General features: G+C 41.9%; 1 protein-coding gene across 1 annotated transcript in view; it reads left to right on the top strand.

Annotated features, from left to right (window-relative positions):
* ARHGEF26 (Rho guanine nucleotide exchange factor 26) overlaps positions 1-19,934 on the top strand; it is a 153,022-nt gene that overhangs the window by 102,592 nt on the left and 30,496 nt on the right. Inside the window, exon 11 of the mRNA XM_029214364.1 lies at positions 5,356-5,510. Within this exon, the coding sequence (XP_029070197.1) occupies positions 5,356-5,510 (155 nt within the window). The remainder of the gene's footprint in view (positions 1-5,355; positions 5,511-19,934) is intronic.

The raw sequence follows: 19,934 nt of genomic DNA, 5'->3' as shown, positions 1-19,934 counted from the left end.
ACAACCTTAGGACCTCATTTCTATAACACTTTATGGATAACAATGGACATTTTTATTCAGTTCATTTCAAAGACGCGAAGACAGATGTTCAAAGAAGTTAAGTGGTTTGTCCAAGCACATGCATTCTTTCAACAAATTTCATGAGCACCTTTGTGGACTGAAGTGGGAAAACAAAAGCATGATCCCTGCCCTCAGGGAGCTTACCATCTAGTAGAAGACTACAGAAATACAAAGGAGTGAGCCAAGTGTACAGCTGTTATGGGATATAGAAGAGTTTTGAGAACACCAGCAATGGAGAGGCCGTGGCCGGCCCTAAGAATGAGGGACAAAGGGGTGGGGAGCTTGTAGCAGCCAGGCAAGGCTTCATACTGGAGGTACGCTTGAGCTGATCTTGAAAGGAGAGAGAGAAGGGTCTTCCAAGAGTGAAGAGCAGGAGCAAATGCACAGGACATGGTTTCAGCTGCTGTAGCCCAGGAATTGCACACATTCAGTGGGGTCGAGGTGAGCGGGGCAGAACTAGAACTCATGGGAAGGGCCTTGTGTGCCAAAAGAAGGAGCAGAGCCGGATCATCTGGGAGCCACTGAAAAGTTCAAAGCGTGGAAGTGACACAGTCAGATGCGCATTTAGTAAAGATGACCGTAGCATCATAGTAAAAGCCTTTTAAACTTATTCCAAATCCAGAAGTCATTAAAAGGAAAATTGATCGATGTGAAAATTTTAAAAATTTCTCCATAGAGTGAAAATTAAAGGGTATTTAAAAAGTGAAAAGGGAAATAGGAAACTGGGAAAAAAATTTAGAACTGACATATAGATAAAGCGTTAATATTCCCAACATATAACCTCAAAGTGATAAGAAGAAAAGGAAAAAATCCATTAGAAAATTGCAAACTAGAAAACTGTCCTCAGAAGAGGAAATACAAATGACTGTTAAACATCTGAAAAGATGCTTTACTTCATTCAGAAGAAAATTGCTAATTGAAATTAAAATAATGTATTCTACCACTTAGATTTATAAATAATTCAAAACATTTTATCAGTGAGTTGTTGGGAAAGCCATGTTTATCTGTTGCTCGTGGGAAAGATTGTTATAACCCCAATGGTGGGCAATATGTCAATAACTATCAAAATTACAAATACAAGTTACTATGACCCAGCAATTTTACTTCTGAGAATTTATCCTATTGATATACTCATGAATGTGTAAAATTACACACACACACACACACACACACACACACACACATACAGACATACACACAAAGTTACTGATATGGCATTGTTTTAATTGCAAAAGATTAGAAACAACCTAAACATCTATCAATAGGGGACTGATTAACTAAATTATAGTATACCTAAATTATGTAAGACCACTCAACTTAAAAAAAAATGAAGAATTTTAGGAATCGATACGGTAAGCTTTCTGTCTTACATTATTAAGTGAAAAAAGTAAGGTGCAGAACAGGAGGAAAAAAGAGTATAAAAGTTGCTTATGTGTAAGAAATCTCTGGAAAGTTATAGAAGAACAGTAACAGTTACTACCTTGTAGGGGCTGTAATCAGTGGTTGGAAACTGAGTAGATGAGGTACGGGGTGGGAAGGAGGTTGTTCACTTAATAGGTTTTCATAGGACTTTTTTTTTTTTTTTAACAACCCCCCCTTCCCACTCTACACACATACACCAGATTCAGTTTATTATTTTAAAAATGTATTACAGCAGCTATGTGGAGGGTAAGTTGGGAATGTAATAAAACCGGAGGCAGAAAACCAGTTTGGAGACTGGAAGCAGAGGCAGAGAGATAAGCGGGATGCCTGGAGGAGGGCTGTAGCGGTGGTACCGCAGGTGTCTAGTCTGGTCGACTGGATGGAGAGTCACACCATCCACCTAGGTAGGGAATCCAAGAGGAGGAACGACCCTGAGGGAAAGGTAGCGGGTTCTGTGTTGGTTCTGTTTGGTTTATGGTCCTACCGTAGCCATTACTGCCATGAAAATATTTACTGAGTATTTACTATGTGCCATTTTCACATAGTCTCACTGAATTCTCACAGGAACCCCATGAAGTATCTAATTATTATTCCCATTTTATCGTTGAGGAATTCGAAGCTAGAAATAGTAAATTATTTGCTCAAAGTCATACACCAAGCAGTACTGAAGCCTGGATTCAGATCTGCGACTGACTGCAGCGTCCACATTCTTAACCATGGCAGCAAAATAATGCTAGTCTTTTTCTCATTTGAAGGGGATAAAAGCTTATATATATGTCTCTGTGTGTGTGTGTATTAGATATTTATGTACGTATGAATGTATGTATGTATGTTTACTTACATGTGTTTTTCATTTTTAAATTAGTAAGTTTCTGGCCGAGTATCATGTGCTGTACGTGGTAATGTGAGGGGTGAGGAGAGTCCACCGGATCGGCACAGGAAGCCAATATTAAGAGCGTGGACTCTGGAGCCAGCCTGCCTGAGTTCCAGTTGTAGCTCCACTACTTACTAGCTGTAGGACTTTGGGCATTACTTAACTTTCATTTCTTAGTTTTCTGAACCGTAAAGTAGGACTGATAATGGTACTTTCCCTCATGGAGTTATTGTAAGGATTAACTTAATTAATGGGAGGGCAGAGTGGAGAGTGACTGCTCAGTGCATATGGACTTTCTTTTTAGGGTAATGGAAGTGTTCTGGAATTAGATAGTGATGATCACTGCACAACACTGTGAATGTACTAAAAGCCGCTGAATTATATGTATACTTTAGAATGGCTAAATGATGCATTTTTGTCTCAATTTAGAAAAAACTTGTTCTTCCTTGTCTCACTGGCCCATAAAATTAGTTAAATTTTATGCTGAGGCTGGTTTTCTAGGATGCTAAGTAACACCAAAAAGAATGAAAATCTTTTCTCCATGGGAATTATATCAGTACCTTTAAGGATGTGTTTTTGTTCATGAATTTTTCTTTCTTTTTTTGCGGTACGCGAGCCTCTCACTGTTGTGGCCTCTCCCGTCGCTGAGCACAGGCTCTGGACGCGCAGGCTCAGCGGCCATGGCTCACGGGCCCAGCCGCTCCACAGCATGTGGGATCTTCCCAGACCGGGGCACGAACCCCTGTCCCCTGCATCAGCAGGCGGACTCTCAACCACTGCGCCACCAGGGAAGCCCTCTTTTCTTATTTTTGATTCACACCTGGATTCTAGTCTTAGACGAAGCTTCTAAACTGTGGGAATTCACTTAGGAGCAATTTGGGCTACTGTGATTCTTCTAAATATTTTGGTTATTTTTATAGCTTCTTCTTAAAAGAAAGCCATCTGAATGAGTTTAATCTTTCAATAATAAACTGAAACAAAAAACATTTATAGTATCAGATTTTTGTTTTTTAAAGAAGCATAGACATATTGCAAGCCACTGTCAATTTTAGATATACATTGGAAATTTATTTTTGCCCAGTGGAGTATGAGGTGTTCATAAAACTCAATCTGTTTTAAGAACAAGAGTTAACTGAAGCCTGCGTGCCTAGAGCCCCTGCTCTGCAACAAGAGAGGCCACCGCAGTGAGAGGTCCGCGCACCACAATGAAGAGTAGCCCCTGCTCACAGCAACTAGAGAAAGCCTGTGCACAGCAACGAAGACTCAACACAGCCAAAAATAAAAAAAATTTAAAAAAAGAAAAGAAAGACCAAGAGTTAAAAAAACTTTCTTCCCCGTCCTCTAAACTAAGAACAGTCATAGGGTGCCATTACATAATACTGTCATTGGTTTATCCTATACACGCAATAACAAGATAGCAGTGCGTTCCCAGTAGTTGCAGCCCTGTGGCAGGACCTAACCTGACTCTGACTATTTGTGGTGACCTCTTGTGTGTGCTGGTGGGGTCCTCCTGAGTTATCTAAGCAACCTCTCTGTCACCTTTTAAGTCTCAGCCATAGTCTGATTTGAGATTTGGAGGCTGAAAACTACATGAACTCCTTGAAATAGCCAGTTTTGAAATTTTGAGATCAGCCCTACTGTTTCATCTTACATGTTAAATCTTCAGGAAAATAGTATATAACTGATGAGCAACCTTCTTATAAACGTCCTTTATAAATTAAAAAAATATGAAATCCTTTCTTAGCGTTCTTATTTCCTCCCTAATATCCTCAATTTCCTTTGGCTATTTTTAATCATTATTCCCTGAAATGGATGACATTTGGTTGCACCACACTTACTAGAGTTATCTTTTGTGTGTCCAAGAACTTTTGCTTATTTTTATGAATGTCGTTTTTTCAATCAGATTTTTGGCAGTAAGCATTTCTGGTAACTTAAAAAAAAGCTCTCATGGGTAAGGATCATTCTGAGGTTTTGAGAGTTTTCCAGTTGGAAACTGTAAACTGAATAAAGAAAAGACAGTATGCAGTTCCTTGAATATAGCCTTTTCTATGAGAGTAAGATGGACTATTCTGAAAGAAGTTCATTTTCACAACCAGAAAATGGCATGATGCTTTCAGGGATGAACTTCCATGAGGGAAACTACCATAAACTTAAGCAAAGGTTTTCTCCAGAATACAGCTAAGTAGATAATCAATAGACAAAACATTCGTTTGCAGGGTTTTTTCTTTCCTTTTGAATAAAGTCTTTTTAGTTCATGAATTGAATGCAGACTTTTTAATTTGTCTCTTTTTAACCGCAGCTATCAATGTTTTTTTCATCTGTTTGGATTCTGATTTGTGATATTTAAAATAACTTCAGTTGATACCAATAGGTTTCCTTTTGAGGCTTTTCAGTTTTAAGTGACTCCTTTTCCTTTTGAGGCTTTTCAGTTTTAAGTGACTCCTTATCAATCTTCTTTTCAGTTAAGAGTTAATGGAAGGGTAATAACTTTTGGTTGACCCAATAACATTTTCTGATTGAGTTTTAGTTTTTATATAGGCAAGTTAATATTAATAGTTTATTAATTTATTTTGTTTTGTTTTTTGTGGTACGCGGGACTCTCACTGTTGTGGTCTCTCCCGTTGCGGAGCACAGGCTCCGGACGCGCAGGCTCAGTGGCCATGGCTCACGGGCCCAGCTGCTACGCGGCATGTGGGATCTTCCCGGACCGGGGCACGAACCCGTGTCCCCTGCATCGGCAGGCGGACTCTCAACCACTGCGCCACCAAGGAAGCCCTAATAGTTTTTTATATTGGAAAATAAATTGTTCTTCCTGATTTTCTCTTGGAGAATGTGCTATCCTTCTCTAACTGTATTTCACTATTACGTACTTGTTATATACACTATTATATAAAATAGTGATGTATCATTTGTTTGAATGTAAGTTTTATACTTTACTTTCAATAATCCTAAAAGGACTTTACTTTGGCTTTGGGTACTGAGTGTTTCTCTTTTTGTAGCCTTTTCCTCTAGTCTCCTCTTCCCGCTGGTTGGTCAAAAGAGGTGAGTTGACAGCCTATGTGGAAGACACTGTGCTTTTCTCAAAAAGGACGTCCAAACAGCAAGTCTACTTCTTCCTCTTTAACGACGTGCTCATTATCACCAAGAAGAAGAGGTAAGCCTTCTTGTGGCGTTGCTCGCTGTACATCCAGTTTTGAAACTCTGTAATTCAGACACCTGTTGGAGGTGATCATCCTTTAAAAGCTTGAGATGTTAGGTGTATAGTTTCTACACGTGGACTCATACAAGCCTCTGTGCTTCATTTTTTTAAAATTACCTCTACAGCGAAGACTTGAATTGTTACCAGCATCATTATCCTAGCCAACTGCTGCTGGGCTTTTATAGCATGCAAACCTCTGCTCTAAACATTTGACAGGTTTATGTTATTGGATTCTCTTGACATCCCTGGGGAGGCAACCCTCTTAATATTTTGTTTGTTTGTTTGTTTTTGCGGTACACGGGCCTCTCACTGCTGTGGCCTCTCCCGTTGCGGAGCACAGGCTCCGGACGCGCAGGCTCAGCGGCCATGGCTCACGGGCCCAGGCGCTCCGCGGCATGTGGGATCTTCCCGGACCGGGGCACGAACCCGTGTCCCCTGCATCGGCAGGTGGACTCTCAACCACTGCGCCACCAGGGAAGCCCCTCTTAATATTTTTGTTCAGCATTTTTCACAGTTCTTCTGCCATAGGACCTTTGTATAAAACAGACAAAAGTTGCTCCGGTTGAGAACAAGCTGGGGTGTGACTCTAGCACTTCTTGTAACTTAATTTAAAATCCACTGCTCTTAAAGATTGTTAGAAAATCTTTAGAAAGATTAGATTTTTTTTTTTTTTTTAGAAAAAAGTTTCCCCGTGACTGGGAAGATGTTAGCAATACTCCAATACTCCCTGCTTCAGGGAAGAAAGTCAATCCCTTGGTTGGCAGAGTGTTTATTCCTCTTACTTTAGACTTCTGGTTGTGGAGTCAGGTCCTGCTCCAGAAGGAATACTGTACAAGCCTTTTCTTTACAGCATTCGTTCTAACCGTTCCCACTCAAAACACACACACACGCACATGCACATGCACATACACATACACATACACATACTCCCCTTAGCCCTTAGCGCTGCCTTTCTCTAGGGAGCATTCTTTATTAAATGTACTCAGTATGTGTTGGATTATAAAATATTTTCCTGCTGTTTCTCCATAAATAGTCCGTCTTCCCTAGAATATGAACTTAGAATGAAATTATAAATCTGTGGTTTGTTATTTCCACATATGAAGGCGATGAAGGTAGGCTGAATTGCTGGCATATGATAGGAATAGTAGTAGTTAGTTCACGGGGTACAGTTTAGACAAAGTAAAGAGAATCATGGAAACAGGCTTCTGTGAATATATAAAATTAATGCCCAAATTTATCATGAAATGTTTATTCAAATTCTACTTCTGAGTTGCTGACATTTTAGCTTGAAAGTTCCAACTAAATTGAAACAGAGGTTGAGCTTTTCTTTCTGCTCCTTTTAATCAGACTGCATTATGAATTATTTCAGCTGCTCGGCTGTCGAGGTGACATGAAAACTTTGTATGGTCTGCCCTGAAGAGCCATCCATAAAGACACTGATGATTATTTTTCATACTTAGGAAAATAGTGTTCCCATAACTTCAGGAAGAGATTATTTCTCTTACCTGGGACAGTTTAAATAGTTCTAGTAGCTAAGTAAATTTTATAAATACAGATTGGAGAGGAATTATAATTTTTGTATTTTTGTGTTTTGTTGGTTTCCTATGAGATAGCATGTTTCTTTGGCTTTCTTTGCGATGTTTTGTTTTTAGAGGAGGGTGATTATATATGACTCTTCAAATGCCAGAACTCTTGACTTTTAACATCTTCCAGCTGTTGAAATATTTGTTCTGTCTCAATGGACGAAAAGCTTTCACTGAATTTTTGATTTTTAATGATAAAATATACGTTGACAGTACCAAGCCAATTTTTTTTTTTTTTTTTTTTTTTTTTTGCGGTACGCAGGCCTCTCACTGTTGCGGCCTCTCCCGTTGCGGAGCACAGGCTCTGGACGCGCAGGCTCAGCGGCCATGGCTCACGGGTCCAGCCGCTCTGCGGCATGTGGGATCTTCCTGGACTGGGGCATGAACCCGTGTCCCCTGTACTGGCAGGCAGACTCTCAACCACTGCACCACCAGGGAAGCCCCCAAGCCAATTTTAAATGTAAATGTAGTTTTGCTATGGTGATGAAAACATTAAGGGTATTAAACCAGTATGTCACAACTTTTATTCTTTTTTTTTTTAAAAAAAAAGAAACAACGTTTTTAAAAAAAATATTTATTTATTTGGTCGCACTGGGTCTTAGTTGCCGCACACAGGATCTTCATTGCGGCATGTGGGATCTTTAGTTATGGTATGTGGGATCTTTAGTTACGGCATGGAACTCTTAGTTGTGGCATGTGGGATCTAGTTCCCTGACCAGGGATCAAACCCAGGCCCCCTGCACTGGGAGCGTGGAGTCTTAGCCACTGGACCACCAGGGAAGTCCCGCAACTTTTATTCTTGAACTTGCCTAGAACCCAATAAATACAGACTTTTGAAAGTCAGAATTAAGATATATGCTATTCTACTTAGCAGTGTACTTTGCCCTCCATAGGAGATTTTGCCATTATATTTAATGTTGCACTGTGAGCTATTTGTTTCCTTAGATATATTTGCACTTCTGTGTTAACAAAAGAAAGAAATACAGCTTCAATGGAGAGGGCAACCCTGAGTACCTAACTGCCTTTACCAAAACTGGGGTTTTCTTGCCTTTACCAATTAGCTCATCATATTTCTAAGGTGCTCTTGACTCCGAGAATAGCATTGGAGGTTCAAGTTGTTTATGACCTGAATATTTGGTGAGGGTGACAAGCAGACCACAGTGTCTTGATAAACAGACTGGGTTAAAAATGTACAGTATGCACAGCCGTATTTCTATTATAGCTTCAAGGAGGCAGCTACAAATGCTTTGCATGCCAGAGACAGCCATGAAGGGGATACAGCAGCTTTGAACAAGGCAATCGCTTAGGCTTGGCTACGAGGTACAGATGAAAGATAACTACGTATGCCAGCTCTGTAGGACTGATCCAACCGCCCACTGCCTAAGTATAATTCTAGGATTCAGTCAAAGAGCTTAGCTGCTGGGACTCCACTGGTTTTCAGCTTCAGGGAGGCTCCCTGGCTACTGGGAGGGACCGCTTGGGAGGACAGTTACTCTTTCTCCAGTCTGGCAGATGGTTTATGCTGAGATGGTTTATGCTGGCGGATGGGATGAGTGGCTACCTCAGCTCTGCAGTGTGTGTGTGTATCACTGCTAGTGCTTGCAGAGTGGCTAGTGACCATGCCCCTGTCTTCTAGGACAGGAATTTTCACTCTTTTTTTATTTTATCTTATTTTATTATTTTTTTTGCGGCACGCAGGCCTCTCACTGTTGTGGCCTCTCTCGTTGTGGAGCACAGGCTCCGGACGCGCAGGCTCAGCGGCCATGGCTCACGGGCCCAGCCGCTCCGCGGCATGTGGGATCTTCCCGGACTGGGGCACGAACCCGTGTCCCCTGCATCGGCAGGTGGACTTTTAACCACTGCGCCACCAGGGAAGCCCTTCACTCTTTTTTAGACTATCAAAAAGAAGTTTAAAGTTTCCATTAGCTCTGGACAGCTTGTGAGTCACCGTATTGATAGTCTGTTCTGTCAGATTTCAGAAGGATATGTGATCGGTTTGACTACTTTGGATGAGAAAGTGAATTCTTGGTACTTGAAGCTTTGACTGCACGTTGTCTGGTTACTTCCAGAGCAGAGTTCTCAACTCGGCACTATTGAAGCCCTACAGTTCGTTGTTGTAGGGGGCTCCCTATGCTGTGTAGGATGTTTTCGCAGCATCCCTGCCCTCTACCTACTGTTTGCTAGTGGCGCCTCCCTCCCAGTTGTGACAACCAAAAATGTCTCCAGACATCATCATATGTCCCCCAGTTGAGAACCACTATACTAGAATGATGGCAAACCGTCAACCAGCTTTGCCTTCAGAGGGAGGAAGGTATGCAAATCTATCAGACCTGTCACAGCAGTAGCAGTAACATTGTAATAAAAAAGGAATAGATTGCCATGTTGTACTCATAGATTAATGAATAATAACGTTATAAAATCCAAGTTTTGCCCAGCGATAACTTATAATTAGTTATCCATTACAGCGCACAGACTACACCCCGATGTACAACCTTCTGGATTAAGTACCATTGTCCCCGGTTTTGAAACATGAAAACTGAATTCAATACCTAAATAGGTTCAAACTCCCCAAACGCTTACTTTGCAAGGTAGTTAACTGTCTTCTTGTCTCATTCAGTGCCTTGTATCTGGCTTAGGTCTTCCTTTAAAATTTCTTCTGAAGCTAAAAACAGTCTTCCTCCCTGTAATAGTTTCTACAGCTGCTGTAGCACAGTACCATAAACTGGATGGCTTTAAACAATAGGCATTTATTCTCTCATAGTTCTGCAGGCAGAATTCCGCAATCAAGAAACTGGCAGGGCCACGCCCCTCCGAAGGTGGTGCTTGTGGCAGCGTAACTCCAGTCTCTGCCTCTGTCTTCATCTGGCCTTCTTGCCTCCTGTGTCTCTGTGTGTCTTAAAATCGCCCTCTCCTTATAAAGACACCAGTTATTGGATTTAGGGCCCACTCTAATTCAGAATGGTCTCATCTTAACAGATTCCATCTGCAAAGACCTTATTTCCAAATAAGGTCACATGGGACAGCACCAGAGGTTAGGGCTTCAACGTATTTTTTGGAGGACACAGTTCAACCTCCTGTACTCCTCGTCACATCACCACTGCCTCACTTAAACACAGAATGAAGAAATGTGCTGTAATGTCTTAGCTAGTTCTAGAACACGCTTTTTCTTTTTTTAACATTGATGCCATTTTTCATAGATTTCTGAATGTCATCATGGTCATGTGATGTGAACAGCTGTATTTGGAGTTTTCTCAGGTTACATTCATGTCCCAGTCTCCTTCCAACCTGTTCCTTCTCCAGGGTCTGTTCCCTGCTTAGTAAAGGGCACTTCCATCCACCCAGTTGCTCCACAGTAAATCTGAAAGCCCGCTTTGTCCTTTTCCTCACTGTGTTCCCCGTCCGTCGAATCCCCAGTCTTCTACTCATGATGAAACAGCTTCTTTACTCACACATTGCAACGCCCTTGTACCACCTCCTTGAGCTCGCCCAGAAGACACACCTAGCTGGATTCATGCCACCATCCCTCCATCCATTTACATTCCATAGCCGGAGTATGCTTTTTAAAAGACTCAGTTTGTCCTTTGCAAACAGCCCTTCCATGGTCCCACCTTGCACTCACTGAGGCATTCTAGCCCCCAGGACCTGGCACGTGCTTCATTCTATGCCTGGAATACCCTCTCTACCTCATAACCCTGTTCCACCCCAAATCTTTTCTAGGCAAAGTGCTTTTCATTCTTTAGGTCCTAGGTTAATTGCCACACATCCACTGGGAGCTCTTATCCATTCCTCTAGAGTGGGTTGATTTCCACTGCTCTGTGTTCCCATAGAACCCTGCACTTTCTCTGTCATAATATTTGTGTTACTATGTGTTCACGTCTGTCGTGTTGACCTTTGCATCCTCAGTGCAGAGACTGTGCCTGGCCTGTAATGACCATTTAATAAATATTTGTCCAAACGTGAACCAATCCATCTAGATGGTTAAATATAAACAATTTGAGTGGCTGCATTACTCAGTGGGCAGGCTCCCCCCATTCCACACCCAAGTTAAAATTTCTTTGAATTCTCTTTTATTTTTAAAAGACATGTGATTTTTGTATTCTGCTCCATTATAGACTCATTTTCAATTAATTTTGGTAAAAGCAAGTCTGGAACTTTATCATGTGGCTTCTCACATCTTCTGGAGTTTTATCTATAAACTTATCCATAAATGACAGGTAACCTCAATCTGAAAAACACCTAGGATTGTATTTGCAAAACTGTGCTCTATAGAGGAAGTTATTTACTTTTTTTAGCTTGCTTTTGTACTATTGTGTCAACTGATGTTTTGAGCTACCCATACAAAAGGGTTTAAGAGATAAAAATGTTGAATTATCACACATACATAAGAAGTCAAGTGAATTTGGAAAACCCTACATACTCCATCCCCCTTTGGAAGATTCACTATTGGATCATTTAGGAAGGCTTTTGGCTACAAGTGACAGAATTCCCAAATAGCAGTGGCTCAAGTGATTAAGACATTTACCTCTCTCACCAAGCATGAAGACCGAGGGTGGACAGTCCGGGTCCAGTGGTCACCAGTAACCCAGCCCCTTCCCATTCTTCAGCTGCACTGTGCTCTGTTCACTTTTTGCCCCTGTGCACGTAGCTTCATGGTTGCAGGAGGCTCCTGCAGGTCCAGGCATCATCATTTCATTCAAAGACATAGGAAGGAGACAAGGGTGAAGAATAGAGCCTGGCCAAAGGGACTCTTTTTCTCAAGTGGCTTTTCTTTTTATCAGCAGAGGAAAACCTTTCTCAGGCAGTCTTCAGAAGACTTCTTTTTTTTAAAAAAATTATTTATTTATTTTTGGCTGAGTTGGGTCTTCCTTGCTGTGCACGGGCTTTTCTCTAGTTGCGGCAAACGGGCTACTCTTCATGGCGGTGTGTGGCTTCTCCTTGCGGTTGTTTTTCTTCTTGTGGAGCATGGGCTTTAGGTGCGCAGGCTTCAGTAGTTGTGGCACGCAGGCTCTAGAGCGGAGGCTCAGTAGTTGTGGCTTGCGGGCTCAGTAGTTGTGACTTGTGGGCTTCAGTAGTTGTGGCTCGTGGACTCAGTAGTTGTGGCACATGGGCTCAGTAGTTGTGGCACACGGGCTTCAGTAGTTGTGGCACACAGGCTCAGTGGTTGTGGTGCATGGGCTTGGTAGTTGTGGCTTGTGGGCTCTAGGCCCACAGGCTTCAGTAGTTGTGGCACACGGGCTCAGTAGTTGAGGCGCATGGGCTTAGTTGCTCCGTGGCATGTGGGATCTTCCTGGACCAGGGCTTGAACCTGTGTCCCCTGCATTGGCAGGCGGATTCTTAACCACTGCACCACCAGGGAAGCCCAGAAGACTTCTTGTATCTCACGTGTCAGTCTTGGTTCACAAAACTTGTCCTTATAAAGGAGGATGGGAAAGCAGCATATGGCAGGGGAATCAGACAGCCAGGGTTGTTTTAGATTAGCTGTGAAGCAGGGGAGGAGGCAGTGGTTTGATAGTAGGTAGTTCCAGCCACAACTAGGAAACCCTCTTTTCCACAGAACACCAATTAACATGGGTAGCTTGGAATACAGGAGGAGTTTTTATTTTGGCCACTCTGTGTGGCTTGTGAAATCTTAGTTCCCCAACCATGATTCCACCCCCTGCAGTGGAAGCACGGAGTCCTAACCACTGGACCGCCAGAGAAGTCCCAAGAACTCTTTAAAAGAACTAATACATTGCCTTTGAGATAAATGGGGTTGGGGGGTGGGTTCAAAAAAAGCCAGAAGTGACTGGAGATTTAGAACCCACTTCCCCTTGGCTGGTATTAGTCCTCCCGCTGTGGTTCATGTGAGTATCCTGTTGGTAGTGCGTTTTTTTCTCCAGTCAGCCCTGCTATGCCCTTAGAGCTGCAGATAGATTGGCCTGGTCTGGGTGTTAGGCACAGTACCAAAAGAATGCAGAAATCTAGTCTAGTCTTGTTATCCATACCAGTAAACGTAATCGTGTCCTGATTTGTTTCTTTCATTCTTCTCCTGGATTCTGTACCCACAAATGATCTAGCCATGATGTTTTTGGGTATCCCTATAGTTAGATGAGTAGTAATAGTAATAATGATAATAAGCGCCTATATTATTGCACTTTACAATGTGCCATTCATTGTGCTCAGAGTGTATATGCAATATACCATTGAGTTATCACCGCAACCTAGTATTATTTCCATTTTACAGATGAGGACACTGAGGCAGAGAGAGATAAAGTCTCTTTTCAAGGTCTCTCATCAAAGCCAGGATTCTAATCTGAGTCTTTGACTCTAAAACCTTCTCTCTTAACAATTTATGTTCGTTACTTCTCAATTTCATTTTTCTAGAATATTTTCACCTTTCCGCTATCCTATAATGTTATTGGGAAAAATAACCTAGAAACTTGTACCTTTTCTGTTTGCTTTGATAAGCAACTTTTTCAAAGCAAGGTTTTTTTAAGTGAATATTTTTATAGTTTTACTGGTCGTGGGAGAAAGTTAGAAGTGGTACCAAACTGCTTTTGTGAGCTTTTCTCTACCTTTAGCTAATCTAGTGTCGGAGTGTGGGGAAGAGCATTTCCTTTTCATAACATTTCCTTCCCGCAGATATTCAAGAAAGGAGCTTTCCACTTCCTGATTCCTAGTTCCATAAATATTGTGTGTATTGACATAACTTGAACCCTGTGACACATTACAAATCCTCGGGTTTTAAAAGAAAGACTTTCTGTAATAGAATTCTACCTGATCATTACCAGGAGTGCAGGGATTTAAGTTAGAACTTGCATTTCCCTAAGTAGTTTGACTGCCCAGTAGCTTAAAGCGGTGCAGACTCCCTGGAAAGGGTCACGGCCTGATTTGGCCCCATTTTGAGTTTTTCCATTTTGACAGCTTTCCCATTATAGAAAGCTGAGGCCACCTGACATTGTCCCTCTGTCTATGCAGAATAAACTCCTTCCTTGGAAAATTAACTTTGAATATCTTGGATAAAGAAAAGGCAGTAGGACTCTGACTCAAAGCACTTTTATTCCTGGAACATAAAACTTGGTTGTTTCTGACCACTTGGGTCAGGTCCTAAGATCAAGATGGAGAGATGAGGTGGGAAAGAAATGAGAGCCCCCTTTCCTCTTCCTGCTTCTCTTTTACTCTCGCCACCTCACCTACCCTTGATCCCCTGACATCGCGAGTAGTAAGAGTATTGTCTCCTCTGTGTCTGTAAGAAGAATTGATGTTGCCATTCAGTGTCAAAAGCTTCACCAACTGAGAAGCACAGTATCAATGTCTGGGCTCAGACAGAACTGCGCTCAGAATCCTGGCCGTGTGACCTTGGGCAAGTTGCCTTTAATCCCTCAGTCTCAGTGTTCTCATCTGTAAAATGGGGATAACAATGTCATCATCTTCCTGGAAAGTCTATGAGAATTAAGTGAGATAGTGCACACAAAGCTCTTAACACAGTGAATTGTCCCTGCTGAGGGACTGATACCTGCTGCATATCATCATTATTCCTAGTATTGTGTATCTCCCCAAAGTTTTGGCGCAAATCACATTATTGCTCTTCTGCTTCTAGAATATTTTCTTGTTTTAAAAAAATGGTTTGAAACCTTAAGCCACTGCTACACAGCTGAAGGTTTGGTGCACTCCAAGGACAAACCTGGATTATGGCCTCTGAAATATGGCCTTAGGAATAATTACATTTAATGCCATGCCTCTCCCTTCCCATCCCCCATCAAGAACCCACGTCAGATGGCAAGTGAGTGAGAGATAACCATTGATCGACTCTTAATCTTTTATAAATTGTTATGAGTCATGTGTATATGTTTGTAGTAGTGATTTTCTTGTAACATCACCCATATCCAACTAGGAGACACTATAACTTTGTGGCTGACAAAAGTGAATTCAGTATATTTTTCCCTTTATTCAAGGAGGTCAGTGGAGATAAACCTGGATTGCAGTGTGGGGATTACTCCCGTAATTTGGAGTCACCAGCTTCAGAAGCTGCCTACTTTTTCTTCAGAGCTTGCTTAATTCTGGTTATGCCAGAGAGAAAGCTTCAGTAATGTCAGACAGCCTCTTGGACCTGCCCATCTCCTCTTTGTCAAGGACCATGGGTTCAGGATGTCCTGTGGCAGCCAGGGAGGTTCCAGGTTGGAGAATCTGGAGATCTGTGGTGCCAGGAATGGGGGCTTTCTGGTCCTGTTGTGGATTATTGGCCATCATTCTTGGTGTCAGTGAATCACCACAGATCCTTATTTTACCAACAAATGTGACCCTCTTCTCCACTATTTGTTATTTTCTCAACAATGAAATAGGAAGCGTATGGCATGTTTTTTTTGTTTTTTGTTTTTTTTTTTCCTTTTTGGAAGTCTAGTCTTTAGTCTTTTAAAAGTCTTTTAAAAGCTGGCTATGCTGTAAAGTGGTTGTATTGATACACCTGAAACTTACATAATAGGAAAAAAATCATTAAGACAATGAATTGACAAACCAGACTGGGATAAAATATTTTCAAATCATACTTGATAAAGGAGTTATATCCAGATTACATAAAGAATTCTTAAAACTCAAAAGTAAACCAACTCAAAATTTTTTTAAATTAATTAATTAATTAATTAATCTATTTATTTATTTTTGGCTGTGTTGGGTCTTCGTTTCTGTGCGAGGGCTTTCTCTAGTTGCAGCGAGCGGGGGCCACTCTTCATCGCAGTGCACAGGCCTCTCACTGTCGCGGCCTCTCTTGTTGCGGAGCACAGGCTCCAGACACGCAGGCTCAGTAGTTGTGGCTCACGGGCCCAGTTGCTCCGCTGCATGTGGGATCTTCCTGGACCGGGGCTCGAGCCCATGTCCCCTGCATTGGCAGGCAGATTCTCAACCACTGCGCCACCAGAGAAGCCCCCAACTCAATTTTTAGGTAAGCAAAAATTTGAATAGACATTTCAGCAAAGATCTCCAAATGGTTTTGTATATGAAAAGGTGCTGAGCATCACTAGTCATTAGGGAAATGAAGGTTAAAAGCAAAATTAGGTACCACTTCACAGCCACTAGGATGACTTTATAATAAAGACAAAGATAGTGTTGGTGAGGGTGTAGAGGAACTGGAGCCCTAATCCACTGCTGGTGAGAATGTATTCAAAATGATACAGCCACTTTGGAAAGTGGTCTTGCAGTTTCTTAAAAAGTTAAGCAGTTTACCATATGACCCAGCAATTCCATGCAGTGTTCCATCCTAAGAGAAATGAAAACTGTTCACAAAGACTTGTAGGTTAATGTTCATAACATGCGTGTGGCATGTTTGTTAGTCTTCAGAATTATTTTGAGGAGCTGAGCAAATAAGTCTGTTTGAAATCAGGTTTTGGGTAAATATCATGCCTTGTTTTGCTGGTCAGAGCCCCTGCCAAATTATGAATTTCTTGACACAGGTATTTAGCTCTAATTATGCTTAGTCCGCTCACTCATTTGCAAAGCACCTATAATTCTTAGGCTTTTAACAAAATGCCAGGCAATTTAAAGGCATGATGTTCTGCAGGAAGATTTGAAATAATAGCTAATAACATTTACTGACAGTAAGCCAGGCATGACTGTAAAAGCTCTACATGCAAAAAGATGATAGGGGCTTCCCTGGTGGCGCAGTGGTTGAGAGTCCGCCTGCCGATGCAGGGGACGCGGGTTCGTGCCCCGGTCCGGGAAGATCCCACGTGCCGCAGAGTGGCTGGGCCCATGAGCCATGGCCGCTGAGCCTGCGTGTCCCGGAGCCTGTGCTCCGCAACGGGAGAGGCCACAACAGTGAGAGGCCTGTGTACCGCCAAAAAAAAAAAAAAAAAGATAATAAATGTATTATCTCATTTAATTCTCCCAGCAATCTTAAGAGATGGGTATTGTTATTCCCAGTTTACATATGAGAAAACACAGACAGGATCAGTAACTTGCTCAGGATCACAAAGCGAGTGAGTGATGGAATTGGGATTCTTACCAGACATTCTCAATGAAGCACAAGATCAAGTGTGGGGATTTAGCAGTCATGTTTTCAGAAGGGGAAGAGAAACAAGTTGAAATCTGCAGAGGAAGAATTCTTGTACGTGTCTTGAAGGGAAATGGGAAGAATCTCTTTGATTTTATAAAACCCCACGGACTTTTGTGAATCTGCACATGGGGAAAATGGCAGTCGTTGTAAATCCCTGAGAGAAAAGCAGGAGGGTCTAGGAGAGGATCTTAGAGAATGGCCGTAAAAAAGGATGACTTAGAACTGTTGCAGAAGGCATTAGAAGAGGAAGATAGAGTTTCAGGATGTCACAGGTGCTCAGCCTCATCCAGTTCTGTAGATGAAAGTGGTGACATCCGCTCACTGGATTTGGTAGCGTGTTGGGCCGCCATGGCTTTGGGGAGCAGTTTCACTGGCATGTGGGCAGAAAACACAGGCAGCTGCTAGCTCAGGAGACGTTTGTCTTTTTTTTTTTTTTTTTTTTTTTGCGGTACGCGGGCCTCTCACTGTTGTGGCCTTTCCCGTTGCGGAGCACAGGCTCCAGACGCGCAGGCTCAGCGGCCATGGCTCACGGGCCCAGCCGCTCCGCGGCATGTGGGATCTTCCCGGACCGGGGCACGAACCCGTGTCCCCTGCGTCGGCAGGCGGACTCTCAACCACTGCGCCACCAGGGAGGCCCGACGTTTGTCTTTTGACGAGCAGATTCAAGTAAAGATTTTTTTCAGCACGGGGAAACTGTGTGAATGTTTTAAACAAAGCGTATGGAAAAGGAGCTACCGACTAGGTGAAAAATAAATGTTACTTTTGATGATAGAGCCAGAAAATCATTGTGTTTTCTTCTGGATAATCCTTACTAGCATCTTTTCTTTTAAATTTAACTCTTTTACAAAAGGAAGAATTGGAAGTTCTCCTTCCAATCTGTCAGATTTTGGCTCTGAAAGAAAGTTCAAGAGCAATGCAAGGTGGAAGGTGAGACAGCTCACAGATAAGGCTGACTTGAGCAGGAGGGTAGGAAAGCTGGTCTTTATAGTCTAACCCTTCTTCTCGTTTTCCCCATCTCCATCTTTGCTTTCATATTCCTGGTTCCATCTTGGTCATCTAGCCTATTTCTCATTCCTGGTCATCCTTATTAACGTAAGATGTTTGCTCATAAGGGGTAAGGTGGGAACCCTTCCGATGGTATTTGCATAAAAGCAACCCCCTGGTCACAAGGCCCCACAGAAAGACCTGTTCCATCACTACCTCTTCTTCATGACTGTTATATACCCAGGGCTTGGACCCAAGGAAGTACCCAGGCTTATGGAGTGAGATTGGGAGCCAGCTTTTAAAAATTTTTCAGATGTTTCTCCAGATGTCCCAATATTATTTGTTGACTAAACCGTCAGTATTCCACATATTTGAAATGTCATTTATATCATGTAGTAAATTCTCAGATGTATTTGGGGTCAATTTGTGAAGCCACTGTTCTGTTTCACTAGTCCGTCTGTCAGCTAATACCTATCAGTCTCAGTTTTTGAATTACTGTAGCTTTAAAATATGTCTTTAATATATCATATGGCTAGTCCACTCTCATTTTCTTTCACAATATGACTGTTCTTACATGTTTATTTTTCTGGATGTTTTAGAATCAGCTTGACTATTCCCCGGCCTTGCTGCCCCCCAAAATCCTGAGATTTTTTTCAATGAGATGGTGGTAAAATTATATATTAATTTAGGAAGAATTGATTCCTCTTTACTATCAAACTTTTCTATCCATTCAGGCCTTCTCCTAAAGTATTTGAAAGCTGTCTTCATATAGGAGAAACGTGTTAAGTTTAATCCTAAATATTTTGTGGGTTTTGTGTCTATTATAAATAAGATCACTTCTACCATTATATTTTCTGAGTGTTATTCATTCATATATGGAAAATACATTTACTTATTCGTTTGTTTATTTATTTAGCTAGCTGCACTGGGTCTTAGTTGCGGCCTGCGGGATCTTTTTGTTGTCGTTGTTGTTGTGGCATATGGGATCTAGGATCTAGTTCCCTGACCAGGGATCGAACCCAGGCCCCCTGCATTGGGAGTGTAGAGTCTTAGCCACTGGACCACCAGGGAAGTCTCAGAAAAGCCTTTTTCTTTTTAACCCAGCCACTTTAGTGAATTCACTCTTACCTTATATTTTCAGTCAATGATGTTATATGCAAATAATCAGCTGTTTATAGGGCCAAAAAAATTCCATTGCCCAAGAGTCCCTTCACCTATACCCTCAGGCATCCAGAGACACGTGGAGTGATGATAGTCTTCACGTCTATGCATTTATTATTAAATTTTTTTACCTTGAATTGCAAAATATTTCAAACGTACAGAAAATTATCGAACACTAACATGCCTATCATCCATGTTTAACAGATATAAATTTTTTGCTACATCACTGTCAGATCTCTTCTTTTTAAACAAAAGCCCTGACATAATACTGCAGGTATACCTAAAGCCTCTTCATCATCATCCCTTCTTCCTCCCCCTCCTTCCCAGAGTAAGTCCTGAGTGGAGCTGGGTGTCTGTCACCCTGCACTCACTACTGAGTATGTACATATGCAGCTTTGGTATTCTAAAAATGTATGTATGTTGTATGCAGTTGTAAATACTGTCCTGATTTAAAAGTAATAAATATATGCCCAGTATGAAAAATTCCCACCTTTATAGAAATCTGTGGGAGAGAAAGTTCAAAGTGCTCCGTAATAATCACTTTAAGAAATCCAATGTTGGGACTTCCCTGGTGGCACAGTTAAGAATCTTCCCTGCCGGGGTTCCAGCCCGGGTCCAGGAAGA

This window comes from Monodon monoceros, unplaced genomic scaffold (assembly GCF_005190385.1).
Source record: "Monodon monoceros isolate NGI ecotype Baffin Bay Population unplaced genomic scaffold, NGI_Narwhal_1 Super_Scaffold_11, whole genome shotgun sequence".
Classification (NCBI taxonomy): Eukaryota; Metazoa; Chordata; class Mammalia; order Artiodactyla; family Monodontidae; genus Monodon; species Monodon monoceros.
The sequence above is the reverse complement of the archived record's forward strand: the minus strand, read 5'-3'. Positions and strand labels throughout refer to the sequence as shown.